The sequence below is a fragment of the Mustelus asterias genome, unplaced genomic scaffold (assembly GCF_964213995.1).
Source record: "Mustelus asterias unplaced genomic scaffold, sMusAst1.hap1.1 HAP1_SCAFFOLD_35, whole genome shotgun sequence".
NCBI classification, from domain to species: domain Eukaryota; kingdom Metazoa; phylum Chordata; class Chondrichthyes; order Carcharhiniformes; family Triakidae; genus Mustelus; species Mustelus asterias.
The window spans coordinates 4092274-4117150 of NW_027590117.1; the positions used below are offsets into that span (position 1 = coordinate 4092274).

At 44.1% G+C, this 24877-nt stretch overlaps 2 protein-coding genes and 1 long non-coding RNA gene across 3 annotated transcripts in view; 2 read left to right on the plus strand and 1 right to left on the minus strand.

The window, feature by feature from the left end:
* Positions 1 to 24877, minus strand: part of LOC144482285 (uncharacterized) — an 872976-nt gene that overhangs the window by 21751 nt on the left and 826348 nt on the right. The gene's annotated exons all lie outside the window — the stretch shown is intronic.
* LOC144482312 (uncharacterized) lies at positions 1200 to 21083 on the plus strand. Its single transcript, XR_013495931.1, has 3 exons — positions 1200 to 1389; positions 3198 to 3307; positions 20354 to 21083. It is a non-coding gene; the product is annotated as an uncharacterized LOC144482312 (long non-coding RNA).
* LOC144482196 (histone H2A-like) lies at positions 21428 to 22455 on the plus strand. Its single transcript, XM_078201403.1, has one exon. The coding sequence runs from the start codon at positions 21774 to 21776 to the stop codon at positions 22212 to 22214; it is 441 nt and encodes a 146-aa protein (XP_078057529.1). The 5' UTR covers positions 21428 to 21773; the 3' UTR covers positions 22215 to 22455.

Genomic DNA, 24877 nt, shown 5'->3' on the forward strand with positions numbered 1-24877 from the left:
GATTAGCTCTCAGCATTTTTATCACCTCCAGCTTGTGTGATGCTGTCACCAAACATTCCTTCCCCTCCGAATACCGCAATCTTTTCCTAACAGCTTCTACGAGTCGTTTTGACTTTCCATGGCACCTGTCAAGGTGCAGCAACAGGCCTTTTACCTCCTCTCTCCTCATCAAATACCCCCTCAATGAATCCTCCTGGACTAATCATTTAAATGTAGTGTGCTGTATTTGCTGCTCACAATGTACTCTGCTCGACATTCTGATGACAGATGCACAGATTGTGGAACATTTCCATTCAGTCCACAAGTAGCACACTATTTGTGATAATTCCGATCATTTAAAATCTGTGCTTTGCTCGCACTGATCATTCTGTCCTTGGTCTTCTCTACTGCTCCAATGGAACTCATGCACTCCTGTTGATGACACAGTGCTCACTATCTTTTCTTGTACTCTTACTATTTCCTTTAGACTGTTTGCCATTTTATGCGCGTGTGTGGCACACAATCACAAACCTCCCTTTTGGTTTTTTTTGCCATCTGCCGTTCTACGTAGCATTTTCTTAAAGTCTTCGCTCACATTTGTAACTTTCACCAGTGCTGATGAAAGGATGTTGATCTGAAAGTTTAAACCTGGTCACTATTTACCCCCGCAGGTGCATACTTGTTGTGTACATCCAGATTTTCAAAATTAAGTTTGTACTTCCAGCATTCATATTTTTTGATGTCTGCAGGCACGTTAACAGGAGTTTTCATGGAGGTGTTCAAAATCATTGGCAGCTTTAATAGAGTAAATTAGCATAAATTGTTCCTGTTACATGAGGACACTGATTCATTATGATTTGTTAAAAAAGTAACGATATTGTGAGCAAACACATGTTAACTTACATAGGTCGCTACTTTCTGTGAATCCTGAATACGCTGTCTAAAAAACTGGGGAATCTAATGCAACATTTTTTCAAAGAGCAGTTGGAGAAAAAACGTTTTAAAGGGCGAATTTTAGGGCATAAAGAGGAAATGGGACGGATTCGCTACGAAATCTCTGGCAGAATTCCGATGGGTTTAAATATATTCCCATATGCTTTATTATTCCATGAAATGGTGGGCAGTGTAACCCAAGATGCGCCGCGAGCGTGAATACGATCTATCTCATTCAGAATGATCCGCACTGCGCTGGCGTCGGGAGGCTCCGCCCCGGAGGCCGCCTGTCTGCGCGGAGCAGCACCCGGAAGCTGAGCGGAACCGTGCAGGCGCAACAACGGCGAGTCTCAGCCGCTCTCAGAGCCCGAATCAAAGCCGCCGGCCTCGGCGGACGTGCGGCGAGGGAGCCGGGGGCGCGGCACCATGAAGCGGATGGTGCAGCGAGGCCATCCTCACCGCCCCATATGGAACAGTGTGAGTGAGAGGAAACAGAGAGCAGTGGTTAATGGTTGTTTCTCAGACTGGAGGAAGGTTTCCAGTGGACTTCCCCAGGGCTCGGTGTTAGGAGCCCTGCTCTTCCTGATATATATTAATGACACACACCTTGGTGTACAGGACACAAGCTCAACATTTGAGTGATATATATAAATGATTTGGAAGAAGGTGTAACTGGTGTAATCAGCAAGTTTGCGGATGACACGAAGATGGCTGGACTTGCGGATAGCGAAGAGCATTGTCGGGCAATACAGCAGGATATAGATAGGCTGGAAAATTGGGCGGAGAGGTGGCAGATGGAGTTTAATCCGGATAAATGTGAAGTGATGCATTTTGGAAGAAATAATGTAGGGAGGAGTTATACAATAAATGGCAGAGTCATCAGGAGTATAGAAACACAGAGGGACCTAGGTGTGCAAGTCCACAAATCCTTGAAGGTGGCAACACAGTGGAGAAGGTGGTGAAGAAGGCATATGGTATGCTTGCCTTTATAGGACGGGGTATAGAGTATGAAAGCTGGAGTCTGATGATGCAGCTGTATAGAACGCTGGTTAGGTGACATTTGGAGTACTGCGTCCAGTTCTGGTCGCCGCACTACCAGAAGGACGTGGAGGCGTTAGAGAGAGTGCAGAGAAGGTTTACCAGGATGTTGCCTGGTATGGAGGGTCTTAGCTATGAGAAGAGATTGGGTAAACTGGGGTTGTTCTCCCTGGAAAGACGGAGAATGAGGGGAGATCTAATAGAGGTGTACAAGATTATGAAGGGTATAGATAGGGTGAACTGTGGGAAGCTTTTTCCCAGGTCGGAGGTGACGATCACGAGGGGGTCACGGGCTCAAGGTGAGAGGGGCGAAGTATAACTCAGATATCAGAGGGACGTTTTTTACACAGAGGGTGGTGGGGGCCTGGAATGCGCTGCCAAGTAGGGTGGTGGAGGCAGGCACGCTGACATCGTTTCAGACTTACCTGGATAGTCACATGAGCTGCCTGGGAATGGAGGGATACAAACGATTGGTCTAGTTGGACCATGGAGCGGCATAGGCTTGGAGGGCCGAAGGGCCTGTTTCCTGTGCTGTACTGTTCTTTGTTCTTTATTTCAACACGCCACCAAACTTGGAGGCATTGGCAGCTGTGAGGAGGAAAGTGGGAAACTTCAAAAGGACACAGGCAGCTTGGTGGAATGGGAGACAAGTGGCAGTGGGGAAAGTTCCAGCACCGATTGCCCCACGGCTGCCCCTGGGGAGCGTGCCCACTCTCAGTGCCTGGGCAAGTCAGTGTGTTGGATGGAACGCTTTCTGGGTGCAGAGAATTATTTTTATTCATTCATGTGATGTGTGCGTCACTGGCTTGGCCAGCATTCATTGCACTAATTACCTTTGAACTGAGTGGCTTGTCAGGCCATTTCAGAGGGCATTTAAGAGTCAAACACATTGCTGTGTGTCTGGAGTCACATGTAGGCCAGAAGAGGCAGATTGCTTGCCTAAAGGGACATCAGTGAATCAAGTGGGTTTTGATGAAATGGCCATCATTAGACCTTTAATTCCAGATGTTTATTGAGCTCAAATGTCACTCTGTTGTGGTGATATTCAGGTCCCATTGCATTACTCTGGATCATGGTCCAGTGACAATACCACTACACCATTAATTCATCATGTGGGAGTTAATGGCTGCTGTCATTCACAGATATCAGTAAGTGTTTTATTGCAAGCCAATTGTCAGAGAGCTGAAACATGAACTCTGTTTCTCTCTGACCTGTTGAGTCATTCCAGAATTTTCACTTTGTTTCAGATGTTCAGTGTCCACATCATTTTACCGGTGAAATATTGCAGCTGTTCAGAAAACTGAGGCCTGAAATAGACAAATGAACCCTTTGGAATGAGGGTGGATGTTCTGTGAAGGTACGTTCTTGTTGGCTGGCTGTGAACTGGAGTGTTGATGAAGGAAAAGCTGATGGGTTTAACCCTGAGTTCATTTGAGACCAGTCGAGCCCAAACATTTCTCATCAAAATTTCCTGTACAGGAACAGAGACTGGCAGAGACATTGCACTCTCATATAAAATAAGTAATGGATAGCAAATCAGTTCTGCACTCATATGCAGTATCAAACTTGAGTTAATTTCACACTGAAATACTGGAACAGAGCCTGACAGACAGTGAGTTCGTTCCACATTGACATCAAATCAGAACATAAGAAGCAGGAGCAGCAGAAGGCAATTTGTTCTTTAGGGTTGCCCCACCATTCGGTAAGATCATGGTTAATGTGATTATGGCATCAACTCCATTTAATTGCCTGCCCCATAACCCTGTCTCTCGTGTAGATCAAAACTCTTTCTAACTTAGGATGGAATCTATTAAATTCCACAAATTAAGGACATTTTGAGAGGAGAAATTTCTTCTCATCTCCATCTTAAGTGGGGCATACTTTATTTTTAAACTGTGTCCTCTTGTTTTAATTTTGCCCACAAATGAAAACATTCCTCTCAATATCTACCCTGTCCAATTCCCTCAGATCCTTCAATGTTTCAATCTGATCATCTCTCATTCTTCTCAACTTCTGAGATCGGCTCATTGATTGAACTTTCCTCATAAGATATCTCAGCAATCAGCCGAGTGAATCTTCACTGCTTCCAATACAAGTATTTCCCTCTTTAAATCAGAGAAAACCTTTAAACTGAGCAATATCATGTATTTGTAGCAACATTTCCCTACTTTGATACTCCACATATGTACTTATAATTAGAGTTATTTCCTCCTTTTCTGGATCAATCTGCTGTATCTCCCCCTCTATTTAAATAATGTTCTGCCTTCCCATCCTTCCCACTGAAGTGGAAAGCCTCACATTTTCCTGCATTGTATCCTACCTGACAAATTTGTGTCCATTCACTTAACCTCGCTATATCTCCTTACAGACTCTTTGTGTCCTCCTCACAACCTACTTCCCCACCTATTTATGTATTGTCTGAAAATTTGGTGATGGTCTGTCCCTTCATCTGGGCCATTAATATAGATTGTAAATAGCTGAGAACCCAGCACTGATCCATGTGGCTCTCTGCAAGCAGCAGTTTGCTAAGCTGACAGTGACCCACTTCCATGCAGTAACAGAGACTGACAGACAGTGAGATAATTTCACACATTATTATTGATAGATAGGGAGTGAATTACACATTCAGATGCAGTAACAGAGATTGCCACAACGGTAATTCCAAACAAAAATACAGTGATGGTGATTAAAGGATAGAGAATCAATTCCACACCAACATACAGTAACACAGCCAGAGTTAATTACACATTCAGTTCTACTGAGCAAGAGTTAATGCTACATTCATACACAATAACCAAGACTGACAGTTAATTCCACTCTCACATGCTATAACAGCGATGAACAGAGAGTTAATGTCCCACTCACATTCAGTAATAGTGAATAACAAATACAGATTTAATTCCATCCTCGCATTCACTAATATAGATGAACTGATGTCATTCCATACTGAAACACATGAACAGAGAATGGCTGACAGCGTTAATTCCACACTCTCACACAGTAATAGATTGAGAAAATGTTAATTCCACACTCATGCACAGTAATAGATTGAGAGAGAGTTAATTCCACACCCACACACAGCATTAGATTGAGAGGGAGTTATTCTATGTTCCCACACAGTAATAGATTCAGAAAGAGTTAATTCCACACTGACACTGAAATAGATTGAGAGAGAGTCAATTCCACATTCACACACAGTAATAAATTGAGAGTTAATTCCATGCTCTCTCACAGCAACAGATTGAGAGGGAGTTAATTCCACACGTACACACAGTAATAGATTGCGAGAGAGTGAATTCCACACTGACACAGGAATAGATTGAGAGAGAGATAATTCAATGCTCACACACAGTAATAAATTGAGAGAGTTAATTCCACACTCGGACACAAAAATAGATTGAGAGAGTTAATTGCACACGGACACAGTAATAGATAGAGAGAGAGAGTTAATTCCACGCTGACACTTTAATAGATTGAGGGAGAGTTAATTCCACACTGGTACACAGTAATAGATCGGAGAGAGAGTTAATATAGGGCTAAACGGGGTCACAAAAAATCATTGCCCAGCAGGATTAAGGACAATACCAAGGCTTTTTATACATATATAAAGAGCAAGAGGATAGCCAGGGAGAGGGTTGGCCCACTCAAGGACAAAGGAGGAAATCTATGCGTGGAGCCAGAGGAAATGGGTGAGGTATTCAATGAGTTCATTGTGTCAGTATTCACCAAAGAGAAGGACTTGGTGAATAATGAATCTGGGAAAGGGTGTGTCGATAGTTTGAGTCATGTTGAGATCAAGTGTTGGGGTTCTTGAGGAATATTAAGGTAGACAAGTCCCCAGGGCCTGATGGGATATACCCCAAAATACTGGGAGAGGCAAGGGAGGAAATTGCTGGGGCCTTGAGAGAAATTTTTGTATCCTCACTGGCTGCAGGATTTACTGCCACTTGGAAATTAGTGGATGTATTTGCGAGAGGCAATATAGTTTTGTGAAGGGCTGCTCATGTCTCACTAACTTGATCGAGTTTTTTGAGGAAGTGACGAAGATGATTGATGAGGGTAGGGCAGTGGATGTTGTCTACATGGACTTCAGTAAGGCCTTTGACAAGGTCCCTCATGGCAGAATGGTGCAGAAGGTGAAGTCGCAAGGGATCAGAGGTGAGCTGGCAAGGTGGATACAGAACTGGCTTGGTCATAGAAGACAGAGGGTAGCAGTGGAAGGGTGTGATTCTGAATGGAGGACTGTGACAATTGGCGTTCCTCAGGGATCAGTGCTGGGACCTTTGCTGTTCGTAATATATATATAACTGATTTGGAGGAAAATGCAACTGGTTTGATTAGTTAGTTTGCGAACAACACAAAGGTTGGTGGATTTGCAGATAGCGATGAGCACCATCAGAGGATACAGCAGGATATAGATAGGTTGGGGGCTTGGACGGAGAGATGGCAGATGGAGTTTAGTTTAATCCAGACAAATGTGAGGTAATGCATTTTGGATGGTCTAATACAGATAGGAAATATACAGTCAATGGCAGAACCCTTGGGAGTATTGATAGGCAAAGGGATCTGGGTGTACAGGTACATCGGTCACTGAAAGTGGCAATGCAGGTGGAGAAGGTAGTCAAGAAGGCATACGGCATGCTTACCTTCATTGGCCGGGGGATTGAGTTTAAAAATTGGCAAGTCATGTTGCAGCTTTATAGAATCTTAGTTAGGCTGCATTTGGAATATAGTGTTCAATTCTGGTCGCCACACTCCCAGAAGGATGTGGAGACTTTGGAGAGGATACAGCAAAGACTTACCAGGATGTTGGCTGATATGGAGGATATTAGCTGTGAGGAGAGGTTGGAGAAACTTGGTTTGTTCTCTCTGGAACGACAGAGGTTGAGTGGCAACCTGATGGAAGGCTACAAGATTATGAGGGGCATGGACAGAGTGGATAGTCCGAAGCTTTTTCCCCAGGGTGGAAGAGTCATAGAAACAAAGAAACCCTACGGTGCAGAAGGAGGCCATTCGGCCCATCGAGTCTGCACCGACCACAATCCCACCCAGGCCCGACCCCCACATATTTACCCGCTAATCCCTCTAACCTACGCATCTCAGGACTCTAAGGGGCAATTTTTAACCTGGCCAATCAACCTAACCTGCACATCTTTGGACTGTGGGAGGAAACCGGAGCACCCGGAGGAAACCCACGCAGACACGAGGAGAATGTGCAAACTCCACACAGACAGTGACCCGAGCCGGGAATCGAACCCGGGACCCTGGAGCTGTGAAGCAGCAGTGCTAACCACTGTGCTACCGTGCCGCCCAGTCAATTACTGGGGGGCATTGGTTTAAGGTGCGAGGGGCAAGGTTTAAAGGAGATGTATGAGGCAAGTTTTTTACACAGAGGGTGGTGGGTGCCTGGAACTCACTGCTGGGGAAGGTGGTTGAAGCAGATACAATAGTGAGTTTTATGGGGCGTCTGGACAAATACATGAATAGGATGGGAATAGCGGGATATGGTCCCTGGAAGGGTCGGGGGTTTTAGTTCAGTTGGGCAGCAAGGTCGGTGCAGTGCCGAAGGGCATGTTCCTGTGCTGTAATTTTCTTTGTTCTTAATTCCACACAGACACACAGCAATAGATTGAGTGAGAGTTAATTCCACACTGACACACACTAATTGATTGAGAGTTAATTCCACACACAATACAAGAATGAGAGACAGTTAATTCCACACTCTCACATAGTAATTGAGAGAGAGTTAATTCAACACTCTCACACTGTAATAGATTGGGAGAGAGTTCATTCCACATTCACACACAGGAATAGATGCTGAGTTAATTCCACGCTCACACACAATAATAGATTGAGACAGAGTTAATTCCACACTGACACACTGTAATAGATCGAGGGAGAGTTAATTCCACATTCATGCATAGTAATAGATTGAGAGTTAATTCCACACTAACACACAGTAATAGATCAGAGAGAGAGAGTTATTTCCACACTCTCGCACTGTAATAGATTGAGAGTTAATTCCACACACACACACACAGTAATAGGTTGAGAGTGTGTTAATTCCATACTCACATACAGTAAGAGATTGAGAGAGAGACTTAGTTGCACTGTCACACTGTAATAGATTGAGACAGTTAATTCCACACTGACACACAGCAATAGATTGAGAGAGAGATAATTCCACACGTGCACACAGTAATTGATTGAGAGCAAGAATTACACACTCTCACACAGTTATAGATTGGGAGTTAATTCCACACTGACACACAGTAATAGATTGAGAGAGATAATTCCACATTCCCACACTAATAGATTGAGAGAGTTAATTCCATACTGCCACACAGTAATAGATTGAGAGAGAGTTAATTCCACACTGATTCAATCTATTGCTGTGTATCAGTGTGGAATTAACTCTCAATCTATTGCTGTATGAGTTAATTCCACACTGACACACAGTAATAGATTGAGAGAGAGTCAATTCCACACTCAAACACAGTAATAGATTGGGAGTTAATTCCACACTCACACATAGTAATTGATTGAGAGAGTTTTAATTCCTCACTAACACACAGTAATGAATTGTGAAAGAGTTCATTGCACTGTCGCACCGTAATAGATTGAGACAGTTAATTGGACACTGACACACAGTAATAGATTGAGAGAGGGTTAATTCCACACTATCTATTGGATCTCATGGGATAAAGGGGGAGGTGGCAAGATGGGTGGAGAACTGGCTTGGTCACAGAACACAGAGGTGGAAGTGGAAGGGTCTTTTTCAGGCTGGAGGCCTGTGACTAGTGGTGTTCCGCAGGGCTCTGTATTGGGACCTCTGCTGTTTGTGATTTATATAAACGATCTGGAAGAAGGTGTAACTGGGGTGATCAGTAAGTTTGCGGACGACACAAAATTGGCAGGACTGGTAGGTAGGACAGCTGAGGAACAGTGGAGGATTTTTAAGGAAATTTTTTTAAGTACTCAGCAAACATATATTCCGGTGATAAAGAAGGACTGTAAGAAAAAGGATAACCGGACGTGGATAACGAAGGAAATAAAGGAGAGTATTAAAATAAAATCAGATGCATACAGAGTGGCCAAAAATAGTAGAGAATTAGTGGATTGGGAAAGCTTTAAAGAAAAACAAAGAACGACTAAGAAAGCGATTAAGAAAGGAAAGATAGATTATGAAACTAAACGAGCTCAAAATATAAAAAATGATAGTAAAAGTTTTTACAAGTATATAAAAAGGAATAGAGTGGCTAGAGTGAATGTTGGACCCTTGGAAGATGAGAGGGGGGATTTAATAGTGGAAAACAAGGAAATGGCTGAGACTTTAAATAAGTCCTTTGTGTCGGTCTTCACGGTGGAAGACACAAATAGTTTCCCGAATATTAGAGATCGAGAGTTGGTGGGAGGGGAGGTCCTTAATACAATTACTGTTACTAAGGAGGTGGTGCTTGGTAGACTAATAGGACTGAAGGTAGACAAGTCCCCGGGCCCGGATGGAATGCATCCCAGGGTACTGAAAGAAATGGCTGAGGTAATAGCAGATGCGTTAGTGGTAATTTATCAAAATTCGCTGGACTCTGGGGTAGAGCCGGCTGACTGGAAAACAGCTACTGTTACGCCGCTGTTTAAAAAAGGAAGTAGACAAAAGGCGGGTAACTACAGGCCGGTTAGCTTAACGTCCGTAGTTGGGAAGATGCTAGAGTCCATTATTAAAGAGGAAATAACAGAGCACCTGAATAAGAATGGTTCGATCAAGCAGACGCAGCATAGATTCATGAAGGGAAAGTTGTGTTTGACGAATCTACTGGACTTTTATGAAGATGTCACTAGTGCGGTTGACAGAGGGGAACCGGTGGATGTGGTGTTTTTAGATTTCCAGAAGCCGTTCGATAAGGTGCCTCACAAAAGGTTGCTGCAGAAGATTGGGGTACACGGAGTTAGGGGTAAGGTGTTGGCGTGGATTGGGGATTGGCTATCTAACAGGAAGCAGAGAGTTGGGATAAATGGGTGCTTTTCTGGTTGGCAGTTGGTGACCAGTGGCGTGCCGCAGGGATCGGTGCTGGGGCCTCAATTGTTTACCATTTACATAGATGATCTGGAGGAGGGGACTGAATCTAGGGTATTCAAGTTTGCTGATGACACGAAGGTGAGTGGGAAAGCGAATTGCGTGGAGGACGCGGAAAGTCTGCAGAGAGATTTGGATAGGCTGAGCGAGTGGGCGAGGATCTGGCAGATGGAATATAACGTTAGCAAATGTGAGGTTATCCACTTTGGAAGAAATAATAGTAAATTGGAATATTATTTAAATGGAGAAAAATTACATTGTGCGACTGTGCAGAGGGACCTGGGGGTCCTTGTGCACGAATCGCAAAAACTCAGTTTGCAGGTGCAGCAGGTGATCAAGAAGGCGAATGGAATGTTGGCCTTTATCGCGAGGGGGATAGAATATAAAAGCAGGGAGGTCTTGCTGCAACTGTACAAGGCACTGGTGAGGCCGCAACTGGAGTACTGTGTGCAGTTTTGGTCCCCTTATTTGCGAAAGGATATATTGGCCTTGGAGGGAGTGCAGAGAAGTTTCACCAGGTTGATACCGGAGATGAGGGGTGGAGCTTATGAAGAGAGATTAAACAGATTGGGTCTGTACTCGTTGGAGTTTAGAAGGATGAGGGGTGATCTTATAGAGACATATAAGATAATGAAGGGGCTGGATAGGGTAGAAGTGGAGAGATTCTTTCCACTTAGAAGGGAAACCAGAACTAGAGGGCACAGCCTCAAAATAAGGGGGGGGGGGGGGCGGTTCAGAACAGAGTTGAGGGGGAACTTCTTCTCTCAGAGGGTAGTGAATCTCTGGAATTCTCTGCCCATTGAAGTGGTGGAGGCTTCCTCGTTGAATATGTTTAAATCACGGGTAGATAGTTTTCTAATCGATAAGGGAATTAGGGGATATGGGGAGCAGGCGGGTAAGTGGAACTGATTTGCTTCAGATCAGCCATGATCTTGTTGAATGGCGGGGCAGGCTCGAAGGGCCAGATGGCCTACTCCTGCTCTTATTTCTTATGTTCTTGCAGATAGTGAGGAGCATTGTCAGAAGCTACAGAAGGATATAGATAGGCTGGAAATTTGGGCAAAGAAATGGCAGATGGAGTTCAATCCTGATAAATGCGAAGAGATGCATTTTGGTAGAAATAATGTAGGGAGGAGCTATACAATAAATGGCAGAACCATAAAGGGTGTAGATACGCAGAGGGACCTGGGTGTGCAAGTCCACAGATCCTTGAAGGTGACGTCACAGGTGGAGAAGGTGGTGAAGAAGGCATATGGCATGCTTGCCTTTATAGGACTTTATAGAGTATAAAAGTTGGGGTCTGATGTTGCAGATGGATAGAACGTTGGTTCGGCCGCATTTGGAATACTGCATCCAGTTCTGGTCGCCACACTACCAGAAGGACGTGGAGGCTTTGGAGAGAGTACAGAGGAGGTTTACCAGGATGTTGCCTGGTATGGAGGGGCTTAGCTATGAGGAGAGATTGGGTAAACTGGGGTTGTTCTCCCTGGAAAGATGGAGGATGAGGGGAGACTTCATAGAGGTGTATAAAATTATGAAAGGCATAGATAGGGTGAACGGTGGGAAGCTTTTCCCCAGGTTTGTGGTGACGTTCACGAGGGGTCATAGGTTCAAGGTGAAGGGGGGGAGGTTTAATACAGATATCAGAAGGACATATTTTACACAGAGGGTGGTGGGGGCCTGGAATGCGCTGCCAGGCAAGGTGGTGGAGGCGGACACACTGGGAACGTTTAAGACTTATCTAGACAGCCATATGAACGGAGTGGGAATGGAGGGATACAAAAGAATGGTCTAGTTTGGACCAGGGTGCGGCACGGGCTTGGAGGGCCGAAGGGCCTATTCCTGTGCTGTATTGTTCTTTGTTCTTGATACACAGCAATAGACTGAGAGTTAATTCCACACTGACACACAGTAATAGATTGAGAGAGAGATAATTCCACATTCCCACACAGTAATAGAATTAGAGAGTTAATTCCACACACACACGCAGTAATAGATTGAGAGGGAGTTAATTCCATTGCACTGTCACACCGTAATAGATTGAGACAGTTAATTGGACACTGACACACACTAATAGATTGACACAGAGAGTTAGTTTCACACTGACATACAGTAATAGATTGAGAGAGAGATAATCCACATTCAGACTCAGGAATAGATTGAGAGTTAATTCCAGGTTGTCATACAGTAATAGATTGAGAGAGAGTTAATTCTACAAAGACACACTGTAATAGATTGAGAGTGCGTTAATTCCACACTCTCTCACAGCAATAGATTGAGAGAGCGTTAATTCCACAGTCTCACACTGTAATAGATTGAGAGATAGTTAATTCCATATTCACACACAGTAATTGAGAGATAGTTAATTCCACACTGACACACAGTAATAGATGGAGAGGGAATTAATTCTGGACTGACACACTAATAGGTTGAGAGAGAGTTAATTCCACACACACACAATAATAGATTGAGAGAGAGTTAATTCCACACCGACACGCAGTAATAGAGTGAGAGACCGTTAAAATCCGTTATAATATATAAAATGAAAAAGAGTGGCAAAAGTAAACATTGGTTCTTTAGAGGACGAGAAGGGGGATGTAATAACTGGAAATGAGAAAATGGCTGAGGTATTGAACAGGTATTTTGTGTTGGTCTTCACAGTGGAAGACACAAATAACATGCCAAAAATTAATGACAGGAAGGCTATGGCAGGTGAGAACCTCGAAACTATCATCACGAAAGAGGAAGTTTTGGGGGCAAAATGTAGGCAAGTCTCCTGGTCCTGATGGAATGCATCCCAGGGTACTAAAAGAGATGGCGGGAGGAATAGCAAATGCACTAGTGGTAATTTATCAAAATTCGCTGGACTCTGGGGTGGTTCTTGCGGATTGGAAAACAGCAAATGTGACGCCACTGTTTAAAAAAGGAGGTAGACAAAAGGCAGGTAACTATAGGCTGGTTAGCTTAACTTCTGTAGTAGGGAAATTGCTTAAATCTATCATCAAGGAAGAAATAGCGAGACATCTGGATATAAATTGTCCCATTGGTAAGACGCAGCTTGGGTTCATAAAGGACAGGTCATGTTTGACTAATTTTTGGAATTCTTTGAGAACATTACATGTGCAGTGGACAATGGGGAACCTGTAGATGTGGTGCATCTGGATTTCCAGAAGGCATTTGACAAGGAGCCGCACCAAAGACTGCAACATCAGATAAAGTTGCACAGTGTTATGGGTAATGTATTAGCATGGATAGAGGACTGGTTAACTTACAGAAAGCAAAGAGTGGGGGTAAGTGGGTATTTTTCTGGTTGGTGATCATTGACTAGTTGTGTGCCTCAGGGATCAGTGTAGGGACCGCAATTGTTTACGAATTACATAGATGATTTGGAGTTGGGGACCAAGTGTAGTGTGTAAAAATTTGCAGATGACACTCAGATGGGTGGAAGAGCAAAGTGTGCAGAGGACGCTGAAAGTCTGCAAAGGGATATAGATAATCTAAGTGAGTGGGCGGGGGTCTGGCAGATGGAGTACAATGTTGGTAAATGTGAGGTAATCGATTTTGGTAGGAATAACAGCAAAATGGACTCTTATTTAAATGATTAAAAATTGCAACATGCTGCTGTGCAGAGGGACCTGGGTGTCCTTGTGCAGGAATCTCAAGGAGTTGGTTTGCAGGTGCAGCAGTTAATTAAGAAGGCAAATGGAATTTTGTCCTTCATTGCTAGAGGGATGGAGTTTAAAAACAGCGAGGTTATGTTGCAGCTGTATAAGGTGCTGGTGAGGCCACACCTGGAGTACTGTGTACAGTTTTGGTCTCCTTACTTGAGAAAGGATATACTGGCATTGGAGGGGATGCAGAGAAAATTCAATAGGTTGATTCCAGAGTTGAGAGGGTTGGCTTATGAGGAGAGACTGAGGAGACTGGGGCTATACTCATTGGAATTCAGAAGAATGAGGGGAGATCTTATAGAAACATATAAGATTATGAAGGGAATAGACAAGATAGAAGCAGGTAAGTTGTTTCCACTGGCGGGTGAAACTAGAACGAGGGGGCATAGCCTCAAAATAAGGGGAAGCAGATTTAGGACAGAGTTGAGGAGGAACTTCTTCACACAAAGGGTTGTGAATCTGTGGAATTCTCTGCCTCGTGAAGCAATTGAGGCTACCTCATTGAATGTTTTTAAGGCAAGGATAGATAAATTTTTGAACAGTAAAGGAATTAAGGGTTATGGTGAGCGGGTGGGTAAGTGGAGCTGAGTCCACAAAAAGATCAGCCAAGATCTTATTGACTGGCGGAGCAGCCTCGAGGGGACAGATGGCCTACTTCTACTCCTAGTTCTTATGTTCTTCATCCCACATTCATACACAATAAATGATTGTGAGAGAGTAAATTACACACACACACACAGTAATAGATTGAGAGAGAATTAATTCCAGACTGCCACACAGTAATACACTGAGAGTTATTTCCACTCTCGCACACATTAATAGATTGAGAGAGTGTTAATTCCGCACCGACACACGGTAATAGATTGAGAGGGAGTTAATTCCACACTGACACACAGTAATATGTTGAGACAGAGAGGTAAATTCATACTGACATACAGTAATAGATTCAGAGGGAGATAATTCCACACTCATACATAGAAAATTACAGCACAGGAACAGGCCCTTCGGCCCTCCAAGCCTGCAACGACCATGCTGTCTGACTCAACTAAAACCCCCTACGCTTCCGGGGACCATATCCCTCTATTCCCATCTCATTCATGTACTTGTCAAGACACCCCTTAAAAATCACTACCGTATCCGCTTCCACTCCCTCCCCCGGCAACGTGTTCCAGGCACCCACCACTCTCTGTGTAAAGAATCTGCCTCATATATCTCTTTTAAAACTTGCCCGTCGCACCTTAAACCTATGCCCCCTATTAATTGACTCTTCCACCCTGGGAAAAAGCTTCTCACTATCCACTCTGTCCATGCTTCTCATAATCTTGTAGACTTCTATCAGGTCTCTCCTCACCCTCCGTCACTCCAGTGAGAACAAACCAAGTTTCTCCAACCTCTCCTCATAACTAATGCCCTCCATACCAGGCAGCATCCTGGTAAATCTTTTCTGTACCCTCTCCAAAGCCTCCACATCCTTCTGGTAGTGTTGCGAACAGAATTGAACACTATATTCCAAGTGCGGCCTCACTAAGGTTCTATAAAGCGTCAACATGACTTGCCAATTTTTAAACTCAATACCCCGGCCGATGAAGGCAAGCATGCCGTATGCCTTCTTGACTACCTTCGCCACCTGCATTGGCACTTTCCGTGACCTGTGTACCTGTACACCCAGATCCCTTTGCCTATCAATACTCCTAAGGGTTCTGCCATTTACTGTATATTTCCTATCTGTATTAGACCTTCCAAAATGCATTACCTCACATTTGTCTGGATTAAACTCCATCTGCCATCTCTCCGCCCAAGTCTCCAACTGATCTATATCCTGCTGTATCCTCTGATGGTCCTCATCGCTATCCACAAATCCACCAACCTTTGTGTCGTCGACAATCTTACTAATCAATCCAGTTACATTTTCCTCCAAATCATTTATATATATTACAAACAGCAAAGGTCCCAGCACTGATCCCTGAGGAACACCACCACCCCAAGCAATAGATTGAGAGACTGTTAATCCCACAGTCACACACAATGAATGATTGCGAGAGAGTGAATTCCACACCGACACACAGTAATAGATTGAGAGGGAATTAATTCCACACTCTCACAAACAAATAGATTGAGAGAGTTAATTCAACACACACACACTGTAATAGATTGAGACAGAGAGCTAATTCCACACTGACATACAGTAATAGATTAAGAGGGAGATAATTCCACACTCTCTCTGTTTTGGATTGCGAGAGAGATGATTCCACACTGAGACACAGTAATAGATTGAGAGAGTTAATTTCACATTCACACACACTAATAGACTGAGAGAGTTAATTCAACACACACACACTGTAATAGATTGAGACAGAGAGCTAATTCCACTGTGACATACAGTAATAGATTGAGAGAGAGAGAATTCCACACACTCACACAGTTATAGATTGAGAGAGAGTTAATTCCACACTCATACAAGTAATAGATTGAGGGACCGTTAATCCCACAGTCACACACACAAATGATTGAGAGGGAGTGAATTCCACTCCGACACATAGTAATAGATTCAGAGAGAGTTAATTCCAGACTGACACAGTAATAAATTGAGAGAGTTATTTCCATTCTCTCACACAGTAATAGATTGAGAGAGTTAGTTCCACACTCAGACACACTAATCGATTGAGAGAGTTATTTCCACACCCATACACACCAATAGATTGAGAGAGAGTTATTCTACGTTCCCACACAGTAATAGATTCAGAAAGAGTCAATTCCACACTGACACTGTAATAGATTGAGCGAGAGTTAATTCCACATTCACACACAGGAATAGATTGCGAGTTAATTCCATGCTCTCTCACAGCAACAGATTGAGAGAGAGTTAATTCCATGCTCTCTCACAGCAACAGATTGAGAGAGAGTTAATTCCACACTGACACAGGAATAGATTGTGAGAGAGTTAATTCCACACTGACACAGGAATAGATTGAGAGAGAGTTAATTCAACACTCTCTCACAGTCATAGATTGAGAGTTAATTCCACACTCTCACACAGTAATAGATTGAGAGGGAGTTAATTCCACACTGACACACAGTAATAGAGTGAGAGAGAGAGATAAATTGACACTCTCACACAATAAAAAATTGAGAGAGAGTGAATCCACACAGACACACAGTAATAGATTGAGAGAGTTTATTCCACACTGACACACAGTAATAGATTGAGAGAGAGTTAATTCCCCACACACACAGTAATAGATTGAGAGAGTTTATTCCACACTGACACACAGTAATAGATTGAGAGAGAGTTAATTCCCCACACACACAGTAATAGATTGAGAGAGTTTATTCCACACTGACATACAGTAATAGATTGAGAGAGAGATAATTCCACACTCACACAGGTGATAGATTGAGGGACCGTTAATCCCAGTCACACACAAATGATTGACAGGGAGTGAATTCCAATCCGACACATAGTAATAGATTCAGAGAGAGTTAATTCCAGACTGACACAGTAAGAAATTGAGAGTTATTTACACACACACACAGGCGCGCGCACTGGCACACACACACACTGGCACACACACACACTGGCACACACACACACTGGCACACAGTAAAAGATTGAGAGGGAGTTAATTCCCCGCTCAGACACAGTAATAGATTGAGATATAATTCCACAGTGACACACGGTAATTGATTGAGAGAGAGTCAATTCCACATTCACACAATGTAACAGATTGAGAATTAATTCCACAGTGACATTGAGTAATAGATTGAGAGACAGTTAATTCCACATTCATACAAGTAATAGATTGAGAGACCGTTAATTCCACACTCTCACACAATAACAGATTGAGAGTTACTTCCTCACACACACAAAGATCGATTGAGAATTAATTCCACACTCTCTCTCAGTAATAGATTGAGAGAGTTACTTCCACACTCTCTCACAATAATAGATTGAGAGAGAGTTAATTCAACACTGACACACACGAATAGATTGAGACAGGATTAATTCCGCACCCACACACAATGATCGATTGAGAGAGAGTTAATTCCACACTCTCACTATGAAGCTCAGTTAATCAACACATACATTTTCAACTGGGCCATTGTCACATTGTCTAATTTGGTAAAGACGCCATATTTGTGTCTGGTGGCTATGTACCTGACTGGCATCCCATTCAACTCAACTTTGAAAGTCTCCCATTTGTCAACCACTGTTTTATCCTCGCAATTTGCCTCATTTGCGACATTTTGCCCTCACTTAATCTATCTGTTTCCTTTTGAAGCCTCCTTACGTATACTTAACAATTAATTTCTTATCTATCTTTATGCTGTTGTTTTGTTTCTTAAAGACTTGATTAGTTGTAAGTATTCGCATTCCAACCATTATTCATGTAAATTGAGTTTGTGTCTTTATATGCTCTGTTTGTGAACAGAATTCCCACTCACCTGAAGAAGGGGCTTGCAGCTCCGAAAGCTTGTGTGGCTTTTGCTACCAAATAAACCTGTTGGACTTTAACCTGGTGTTGTTAAACTTCTTAATTTGGTAAAGCCAGAAGTACAGTACTTATTTACTATCTCTGCCATACCCTCTGCTGCAGTGAGCAGTTTACCCTGCTTGGCCCTTATGAACCCCACTCTATCCTTCACTAATCCTTTACAATTAATGTTTGAAGAAGATATGATTTGTATTAGCGCAGCCTGCTAACATTTCCTCATGCTTCCTCTTCATTATTCCAGCCTTAGCCTCTCTCCTGCATTTTGAGCTGATTTTCCTGATTTCTATTGCTATTATTATTCCAGCATGCATCATATGCCTCTTTTTTTCTTCCTTATTTTCTTGTCAATAACCTGAGACATCCAGGATATCCTAGCTTTGGACACCACATATTTGTGTCTGGTGGCTATGTACCTGACTGGCATCCCATTCAACTCAACTTTGAAAGTCTCCCATTTGTCAACCACTGTTTTATCCTCGCAATTTGCCTCATTTGCCACATTTTGCCCTCACTTAATCTATCTGTTTCCTTTTGAAGCTTCCTTACGTATACTTCACAATTAATTTCTTATCTGTCTTTATGCTGTCAGCAAATTTAGCAATGGTATCTTCAGTCCCTTCATCCAAGTAATTTTTATAAATTGTAACAATTTGTAGCCCCAGCATGAATACACCACTCATCAGATCCTGCCACCCAGAAAAAGAACCATTTGTGCGAACTCTTTTTGACCTGTTAGCTAGCCAACCATCAATCCATGCCAAAATGTTACGCCCAAAACCATGAATGTTTATTTTACACAATAACCTTTGATCTGGCACTTTGGCAAATCTCTTCTGAAAATGTAAGAACCGGTTCCCCATTCACAGCACATGGGCCTCTTTCAAAAAACTCCAATAATTTAGTTAAACATGATTTCCCTTTCAGAAAACCATATTGACTCTGCCTGATTGCCTTGTATTTTTTCCAAGTTGTAATATCTGTAATATCTTTCAGAATGGCTTCTAACATTTTCCCGATGACAGCTGTGTTAGGCTAACAGCCTGTAGTTTCCTGCTTTCTGTCTCCATCCCTTTTTGAATCAAGGTATTACATTTGTTATATTTCAACCGAATGGAACATTCTCCAAAGCCAGGGAGTTTTGCAAAATTAAAACAAATGCATCAACTATCTCATTCGCCACTTCTTTCATGTCCTTCACGAGAAGTCCATCCGGACCCAGGAATTTGTCAGCCTGTCGACCCGACAATTTGCTCAATACCACTTTCCCTGTTGATTGGAATTTTCCTGTGTTCCTCCCTCCCTTCCATTTGCTGGTTTACAGCTATTTCTGGGATGTTACTTGTATCCTCTATCGTGAATACCAATGAAAAATACCTGTTCAATTCATTTGCCAATACCCTGTTTTCCATTATCAATCCCCCAGTTGCACTTTCTATAGAACCAATGCTCACTCTGCTAACTCTTTTCTTGTTTAACTATCTACAGAATCTCTGACTATCCACCTTCATATCACTGGCTACTTGTCAGCTTCAGCTTGGAAATTTCCTGATAAACGGAGCTTTAACAATTGTGTGTGGACAATTCAACATTTTCACCATCCTCTGAAAAGAAGCTTTTTCTGAAATTACCCCTGAAATGCCTCTCTGTCATTTTACGGTGAAGTTCCCCATTCAGAGCCAATAGTTTATCTCTCTGTACCCTGTCAAATTATTCATTGTAAACATCTCACTCACATCATCCCTTAATCTTCCATATTCAGGTAATGACAGGACTTGTCTTTGCAATCTGTCCTCATCATTTGAGTCTGGTATCACTGGTGAAATTCTGTTGCTCCCACTCCAAGGCCAATCTAACCTTCTTGAGGTGTGTTGTCCAGACTGAACGCAGTGATCTAAATGGGGTCTAAACAGAGTTTTCTATAACTGTAGCACTAGATCCAATTCTTCATATTCTATTCGCTTTGTTACATTATTCTTTACCTTCCTGTCCACTGGCTGATAATGATGTCTGTACACGGCTCTCTGTTCCTCCACAGTTTCTTCCATCTCACCACAAATGTAACCACTCTGCTCTATTACATAACAAGGAAATTTCAAACTTAATGTGTTTCCCAAAGATAATCTGTTACTGCTCCATCACTAAAACGTTTTCCGTTGTTCTTTCAGCCGGTGTAAATCCAGAGAATGGAAGGGAGGAAGGAAAAATCTTGCTGCCTTTTTCCCGAATCCTATTTGATCAGCATTCCAACAACAATTGGGTCAGGAAATCTAATTGGTTTTCCTCTGGGTGAATCATAGAATCCCAACAGTGCAGAAGGAGGCCATTCAGCCCATCAAGTCTGCACCAACAACAATCCCACCCAGGTCCGATCCCCGTAACCCCACATAGTTATCCCGCAAATCCCTCTAAACTATGCATCCCGGGACACTAAGGGGCAATTTAGCACGGCCAATCCACCTAACCCGCACATCTTTGGACTGTGGGAGGAAACCAGAGCACCTGGAGGAAACCAAGCAAACACAGGGAGAGCATGCAGACTCCACAAAGACCGAAGCCAGCAATCAAATCCAGGTGCCTGGCGCTGTGAGGCAGCAGTGCCACCCCATAAACTTCTAATTTGCCCCATTAGGAATCCACCCCATTGGGATTTGAACCCAGGACTCTGGGTTTCCAGACCAGGACATCCATCCTCTGCCTCTTTCCTCTTCTGAAAGAGGAAAGTGCTCCTGTTTTCTCCCACAGTCCAAAGATGTGCAAGTTGGGTGAATGCTAAATTCTCCCTCAGTGTACCCGAACAGGCGTCGGAGTGTGGCGACTGATGGATTTTCACAGTAATTTAATTGCAGTGTTAAATGTAAGCCTACTTGTGACGAATAAATTATCTTTTAAACTTTCGTTTGTGTCTCCTGTCCTGTAATCCAAACACTGACCCAGAATTCACTCAGCTGCCTTCGCTTTGTGCTGAAAACTGTTATTATTCTGTTATTTTCACAGCTCCTAAATTAGCGGCTGTTTTTCGCGGTTAACGGTCCCTTCTCTCAATTCATGAAATGTTCATTGATTCATCATTTTATTCACAGTAATTCTCCGCAGGGTAACATTCCGGAGTGGGATTATTACAGAGCGGAATAAGGACAGTGTGAGGACTCGATCCGGCTCCCTGTTTTCAGTGAAGGACACTGGGTTCTGATTGCAGACTAAACAGAGTGTTTTCCTTCTGGGAATGCTGTGAACAGGGATTGATTCCCGCCCGGGACAGTTAGAAAGCGATAGGAGAATGAAGCACATTGAAAGAAAATGTTAAAGCCGCGCCTGCGATTGGTGACGGGAAGAGCTGAATAAAAGCAAATCAATAGAAGGGATTTGAAATCTCTGACTGATGACGACATTGATTTGAATTCGCTCCTTTCCCACAATGAAATTGGCGGGCTTTTGGAAATGGACAAATTCTCTGCTTCTGCCGGTTGTTGTGGGGAAATCCCGCCCTCTTCTGTTTCCAGTGAGCTGATTGGTGAAGAATATAGGCAAATGAGGTGAATAGAGCAGCGGCCAATCAGAGGAGCTGTCAGTTTATAAGAACAGTCAATGCTGGAGAAATTGCTGATTCTTTGTGAAAGTGTTTGTGAGATTGTGCAAATGTCTGGAAGAGGAAAGAGCGGCGGGAAAGCTCGGGCCAAGGCCAAGTCTCGCTCCTCCCGGGCTGGACTGCAGTTCCCGGTGGGCCGTGTTCACAGGCTCCTGAGAAAGGGCAACTATGCTGAGCGTGTGGGTGCCGGAGCCCCGGTCTATCTGGCTGCTGTGCTCGAGTATCTGACCGCTGAAATCCTGGAGCTGGCCGGGAACGCGGCCCGGGACAACAAGAAGACCCGCATCATCCCCAGACACCTGCAGCTGGCCGTCCGCAACGACGAGGAGCTCAACAAGCTGCTGGGAGGGGTGACCATCGCTCAGGGCGGGGTGCTGCCTAATATCCAGGCCGTGCTGCTGCCCAAGAAAAGCAGCGCTGGGACCGCGAAGAGCAAGTGAAGCGGCCATTCTTGAATCTGATAACCCAAAGGCTCTTTTCAGAGCCACTCACTTTATCTGAAAAAGGGCGACCTGGTGTCTATCGGTCAGTTTCTGCACTGCTATTCACAGCACAGCTGTTTCCCGCTTTGTTCTATCAATCCGTACTATTGACGCAGACAGTATTTTAATACAAGTTGCTGCTGTTTATCGGGGAAACCATCCCAGTGAACTGAAATGATCCTATTTCCAATATAATTGCTTTAAAATGTGATAGTCGCATAGACATTCACAGAGACAATAATTAACACTTTTCCAGATCCAGTGACTGACTTTGAAAACCGATGAATGTCCTCACAAAGTCAGTCACTGGATCTGGAAAAGTGTTAATTATTGTCTATGCGAATGTGCAAGCGTTCCTGCAATGGCTATATCTGTGTGAGTGGGTTGCTGTTTGAGACATGCTTCATATTCTGAACTTAATTGACACAATTTTCAACACTCTCGCTGCGACTCGAAACACGTGCGGAGAAAGTGGATTTGCGGAATTATTGCTCGGAAACTGAAATGATCGCAGGTTTAATAAACTACCTTAAAATTAAATTGTGGTAAAATTGTTAACGGCATCGCTTTTACTCCAACCATCAAAGGATTGGAGATATGAATGACCTCAATGCAACGGAGAGTTAATTGTAACATTGAGAGGTGTCAGTACTGGAGTCCTGGGAATATTCTGTCCTGGGAATTCAAACACGAGAATCGTTAACAGGAGATCGCAGCTCTTTCATTTGTCGAGTTGGTGGCTCTTAAAAGAGCCGTTGTTGTACTTGGTGCTGAAGCCGGGTTTTAGGCGCGTTCCCCGCGGATGCGGCGGGCCAGCTGGATGTCTTTGGGCATGATGGTGACTCGCTTGGCGTGGATGGCGCACAGGTTGGTGTCCTCAAAGAGCCCCACCAGGTAAGCCTCGCTGGCCTCCTGCAGGGCCATGACGGCCGAGCTCTGGAACCGCAGATCTGTCTTGAAGTCCTGAGCGATCTCTCGCACCAGGCGCTGGAAGGGCAGTTTGCGGATCAGCAGCTCGGTGGATTTCTGGTAGCGGCGGATCTCCCTCAGAGCCACAGTGCCGGGTCTGTAGCGATGAGGCTTCTTCACTCCGCCCGTGGCTGGAGCGCTCTTCCGGGCAGCTTTGGTAGCCAGCTGTTTGCGAGGAGCTTTCCCTCCGGTCGATTTGCGCGCTGTCTGCTTGGTTCTGGCCATTTTCTGAGCGGATTCAGCACAATCTGAGAGACGAAGACTGTTAATACAGAGTCTGCGCTGCATCCGCCTTTTTAAACTCTGTGAGGAACCGCCCCCAGCGGGAATTGGCCCAGGAAGTTTCAATCAAATTGTGACCAGGGAATTAATATCTGTAACTCAGGTTCTAATTGGTTCAGTGGTTTCCCTAACCGCCCCTTTCAGAAATTGGGCCGTTTTCGATGCAAGAAATAACCGTCTGTTTCAAAGAAGACTTTATTCCGTCCTTATTAATATAACCATTACCAGAAACATTGAAGATTTGAAGTCCATCTCCCTCCACTTAGTGCTTTAGACCCTTTCCCCGCTCTCTGGGCTGTTCATTCCCAGAATATCCCACTGTTCCACTCTATCCCCGTCCCTTTGCTCTCCAGCCCATTCAGATTGCCCCTCCCCTGTCGTTTGTGACATTCGCCGCCGCTTTCAGCGGAAAGGATCAGAAATCTGTCGCTTCTCTGTGTCCCCCTGAAGCCGGTGTGAAAGGGGTTGAGTCTGTTGTTTGTTCCAGAGTGACTTCATATTTGTCCCGTTTGACATTACTGAATAGAGCCGTTTGCTTCCCGTGGCGGACAAATGAAACCTTTTGTAAAATAATCTTACAGCAGAATATTAATTGAGAATCTATTTTTAATAAGTTAAGAATTTGTCTCAATTCCCTTTCCCGCGCTGAAATTGGCGGCATTTCCCCCAATTCAAAATTTCTGCCGGTTGACAGTTGAAGCCAATGATTGGCTCAATCTTCACATTCGATGCTCTGCGATTGGTTCAGAGCTGCGAATGCGGAGAGGATGGCCAATCAGAAACAGGCTGGGGTTGGAGCGGCTCGAATTGCGGGTTTGTGAATGACTGAGCGGAAACTGATCAGTTTCTACACCTTGGCGGGCCTTGTTGCCGCCGGGCGGCGGAGGTCCCCGCTGGAGGTCCCTCTACGGAGGCACGGTAGCACAGTGGTTAGCACTGCTGCTTCACAGCTCCAGGGTCCCGGGTTCGATTCCCGGCTCGGGTCACTGTCTGTGTGGAGTTTGCACATTCTCCTCGTGTCTGCGTGGGTTTCCTCCGGGTGCTCCGGTTTCCTCCCACAGTCCAAAGATGTGCGGGTTAGGTTGATTGGCCAGGTTAAAAATTGCCCCTGAGAGTCCTGGGATGCGTAGGTTAGAGGGATTAGCGGGTAAAATATGTGGGGTGGGATTGTGGTCGGTGCAGACTCGATGGGCCGAATGGCCTCCTTCTGCACTGTAGGGTTTCTATGATTCTAATTACGTCGGGGACCTGGGGTGGAGGGTGATGCATGCAGCAGTTCCGCACAACCGTAGGATTCACTGGTTCACGGGCTCCGAAGACTGCCCTTTCTGTGGCCTTCCATAGAATAGAAATCATAGAAACCCTACAGC

Bases quoted from the DNA above. Each gene is read 5' to 3' on its own strand.
- LOC144482196 (XM_078201403.1), top strand. From the start codon at position 21,774: ATGCTGGAGAAATTGCTGATTCTTTGTGAAAGTGTTTGTGAGATTGTG.